The 4,089-nt window shown below is 41.2% G+C and overlaps 1 protein-coding gene across 1 annotated transcript; it reads right to left on the bottom strand.

Moving 5' to 3' along the window:
* Positions 1-255: 255 nt before the first annotated feature.
* LOC102511061 (EP300-interacting inhibitor of differentiation 2) lies at positions 256-2,173 on the bottom strand. Its single transcript, XM_032486043.1, has one exon. It carries the CDS (start codon positions 2,008-2,010, stop codon positions 1,327-1,329), a length of 684 nt encoding a protein of 227 aa, XP_032341934.1. The 5' UTR covers positions 2,011-2,173; the 3' UTR covers positions 256-1,326.
* Positions 2,174-4,089: the final 1,916 nt, after the last annotated feature.

The raw sequence follows: 4,089 nt of genomic DNA, 5'->3' as shown, positions 1-4,089 counted from the left end.
TCAGTTGCTGGGGGTGGGGGTGTAAAATGGTGCAACATGTATGGAAGGCAAATAAGCATTATCTATAAACTTTCAAATGAGTGCATTTGGCTCAGAATTCTCACTTTTGGAAATTCATGCTACAGATATTATACACAACGAAGAATCTAAGAAGCTGCTGGTTATAAAGTACAGCATTGTTTTTATGAAAATGCTGTTATTATGCCATCAAATGTAAGATATACCTCAATTTCAGAGACGTTGATATATGAAAAGTATACTTAGAATCACAGCAATACTGTATTTGTGCACATGCCCTATGATATACATACTAGATTAAGATAGCAAATTTTTTGGCCAATATAAAATGATGGGAAGAAAACCTAAATAACCATCAATATATTCCTGGTTAAGTAAATTACACCATAACCACAGAATGAAATAAAATGCAGCTCTACAAAAGAATGAGGAAATGTCGTGGTTTGGAATGATCTTTAAGATAAGTTCTTACTGAAAATGCAATGCATAAATCACTAAATATAACTTGCCAACTTTTGTGAAAAAAATGAAAAGCCCCTGTATACACAAGCAGATTTGTATTTGCTTGTGTATACAGGGACACTGGAAGGATAGACAAGGTATTGGGGTTACAGATGGGGACTGAGGTAGGTAGTGGAGCGAGGGGGACAGGGATGGAAGACTTTTCATTGTACATTTTATATTTTGGGAGCTTATAAATAGATTATTTACCAAAAAAAGTATTAAAAACTGAATGAAAGATAAAACTCGGAAATTTCAGATATTTTTGAACACATAATCATGTAATATATACAGTATTTATTTTGCTTGCCCTTTGAAATGCCTCAGAAAACACAAAACCAATCTTACACTAAAAACTTCTGTTGAATCTGATGGGAAGAAAGCACATATTCTGACAATTTCACATTCTCCCCATGGCCTTCCAGTCCTAGTAACTCAGCTGGAACTCATATTTCTATCATTGCTATTTGAGAATTTCTTTCATCATCATTAGTTCCGTTACTGGCAATTTTTCTTTATCAAACCTCAATTTTATAAAACTATTCTTCACTTTAGTGAAGCAATTTTGAAAGACGTTTCTACAATGCAGGGAAAAGAATCTTTATCAATCACAAACTCAAAGGATTTTAGAGGAGTCCTTTTGACCTTTTCTTCTATTTCTTTTCTGATGCTTTTTCATGAGAAGCTTTCTTCTTCTTCTTTTTTAAACTATATTGTCATATACTTTGACTTTTAAAAGTCAAGTTGCAGGATTGGTATGACTGTCTTGAATGCAGAGGTTCTTCTTTAAGTAGCTTCGTCACTAAACTATTCTCTACTTATAAACTTATCACAACCAAGTTCTTCTATCAGAGGATTGATAACTTCAGATGCAGTCAGAGCTATAGTCAATGTTAAAACATCAAAATCCATCCTTCGAGGATTCCGCTGATATTCGGCATCAAACGCCGCTTCCCTGGCTCTGCAGGCTTCCACAAATCTCCTGCGGCGTTCTTCAAGCTCCTGTATTCTGCCCGGAGCAATCGGGTAGTTTTCCAGATAGTGGCGGAGGAACTGCTGGTAATTAATTCCTAAAACTCGAAGCGGGTGACGGAGACGGAGATACGGCAATGCAGCCAGGCCTGGGCCGTTCCCCGGCCTGGACCGGGGTCTGCCCTCAGGCCCCTCTTCTTCCGCTGGGTCCGCCAACAATCGGGCGACCTCTGCCATCCGGGCGTCCCTGGCCGCGGCCACCGGACCTTCCCTGGGCGCCGCCATCGGACCTTCCCTGGCCGCGGCCACCGGACCTTCCCTCGGCACCGCCATCGGAACTTCCCTGGCCGCCGCCATCGGACCTTCCCTCGGCGCCGCCATCGGATCTTCCCTGGCCTCCACAGGCGGCGCCAGGGCTGGCTCCCGCCTCCCTCTGCCTACCTCCGCCTGCGGGATGTCACCGTTGTCATTCGCCGCGTCCGTCGACGGGACACTGCTGTCTGCGGGCAGCTTGGACATCTCCCACTGCTGGGTCAGCTCCGCCGCTCCCAGAAAAATAGGAATAACGAGACCGCACGACTAAGGGTGAGCACGTAAGTGCGCGTGCGTGAGCGTTATGCACACGGGTAAACGCTGTGTGCAAACCCACGTGCAAGAGCCTAGCGTCCGCGGCCGCCCCCTAAGAGCACACTGCGCACGCGTCATCCCGATGCGCCCGCGATCCTCCAGGTGCCTCCTAGCGGCCGGGAGAGCCAACACGTCTGAAATCATCCCCTGTTCCCCAGAACGTCGAAGGGCAGAGCTATATTTTATGTCTCAACCAGTTTAAATGTTTATAAGGAAAGTCTCACAAGATCACTTCCTGTTGGCTTTCCTAAGATTACAGCCTAGGATATCTCTAATTCTATACCAAGATATTCTAGGCTTATGGGTTTCTTTGGGGGGGGGTGGGGTGACGTTCTTTATTGTTTTCCATTTATTCATTTGTTTATCTTCATACCAATCCTCTTAACTACTAAAGTTTTATAAAAATATTTCCTTGTTATTTTAAAAGTTGCTTTGGCTATTCTTAGACATTAATTTTTTAAATAAATCTTATTTATTAAATCTTATCTGCAATATAATGTGCAGAAAAAAGTATACAAAATGTAAATATACAGTTGAATGACATATCACAAAGTGAATATCCATGTAATCAGCATTCAGATCAAGAAATTTAATACTTCCAGTATCCCAAAATCCTTTTCCCCTTCTTATCACTATCCTCTCCTTTCTAGCCAGAGGTGACTGCTATCCTGATATTTATGGTAATCATTTCCTTGCTTTTTTTTTTTTTAAACTACCTAAGGGTACAGTCCTGATACTGTAGTTAATTTTGCTTGTTTTTTGCACTTTATGTACTCCTGTGTCTGGTTTCTTTTGCGCAACATTGTTTTTATGAGATTCATCCATATTTTTCACTGTGGTTATAAATAATTTTCTTGATAGTTACATATTCATCACCATTATTTTTAAGTATCCCATAATATTGTAACATGCATCTTAAATATTGACTTTCCAGTTACTTTCTCTTTATAGTAATTAACGTGAGAAACCTCATATAAGGATTTCACTGGTGGCGACTACCACCATGATGGAGTGATTAATGGATGTCAGCAAATTACTTCAGTGACTCAGTGTTCTCTGCCTTGTTGGGAATAGCTATTCTGACGCATTAGGTCTTATCTGCAGATCATGAGGCTGCATTTTTATTTCCCTTGTCCAAGCACCACATTTATAAAATGCAACAATCAGCCTACGTGCTGCTTCAAACGTGGCTTCCCACCAAGCATCTCTGCAATCACTGGATGTGTGGCTTCTTTAAAAGGCAGCTTCCGGGCTAGGCTGGAGGCTCAAGGTCCATTGCTCCCATCCTCAGGCTGCCTGGAAAATCACAAATATGTAACAAAAGAATTCCCAGACTTAGATAATAAAGTATATTATTCAAGGAGAAACTATAAATTGTAGTAATTTGCTATAATCCTACAGAGACAGACAGAATCCTGCCTTCTGAGGCCAAAAATCACCTTCCAGGAGAGGCTGAAAGTCCCTCTTCTTATGAGGGAACAGGAATGGCTTTAAACAAAATTGTGGTGTATTAAACAGAAGTGCTCATGTGGGGAGATAAGAGCAAACATCTGAAATAGATTCCAGGTTAGCTCTTGCTCCCGAGACTGTTCCCATAGCAGCTGCAGCATCTTTGCCTCTGACTCACTGCCAGTATTTCAGAAGCATTTGAGGACAATTTCAGTCACGCTGCAGACTAAACAACTAAGGAAGCTGATATCAGGAGTTCTGTGATATATTTTTACAGGAAAAAAATAGAGAAGAGAATTTAAATCCATGGTCATCAATTCATATTTTTAAAGAGGAGTGAAGAGTTTATAAGGAAAGACACAGGATCTGCTTCTCCCAAAGGCTGCAAAGCCTGAAATAATTAACACTGGTGGGAAATTTGTCCTTACTGTGAACAAAGATTTCCTTTAAAGGATAAATACTCATGTTGACCTTGGACCTTAAATCAGTACATTTATGGCTGTGGGATGAAACCATGACTCA

The sequence above is a fragment of the Camelus ferus genome, chromosome 9, assembly GCF_009834535.1.
Source record: "Camelus ferus isolate YT-003-E chromosome 9, BCGSAC_Cfer_1.0, whole genome shotgun sequence".
Classification (NCBI taxonomy): Eukaryota; Metazoa; Chordata; class Mammalia; order Artiodactyla; family Camelidae; genus Camelus; species Camelus ferus.
The sequence above is the reverse complement of the archived record's forward strand: the minus strand, read 5'-3'. Positions and strand labels throughout refer to the sequence as shown.

Excerpts from the sequence above, each read along its gene's own strand:
- LOC102511061 (XM_032486043.1), bottom strand. The coding sequence starts at position 2,010 with ATGTCCAAGCTGCCCGCAGACAGCAGTGTCCCGTCGACGGACGCGGCG.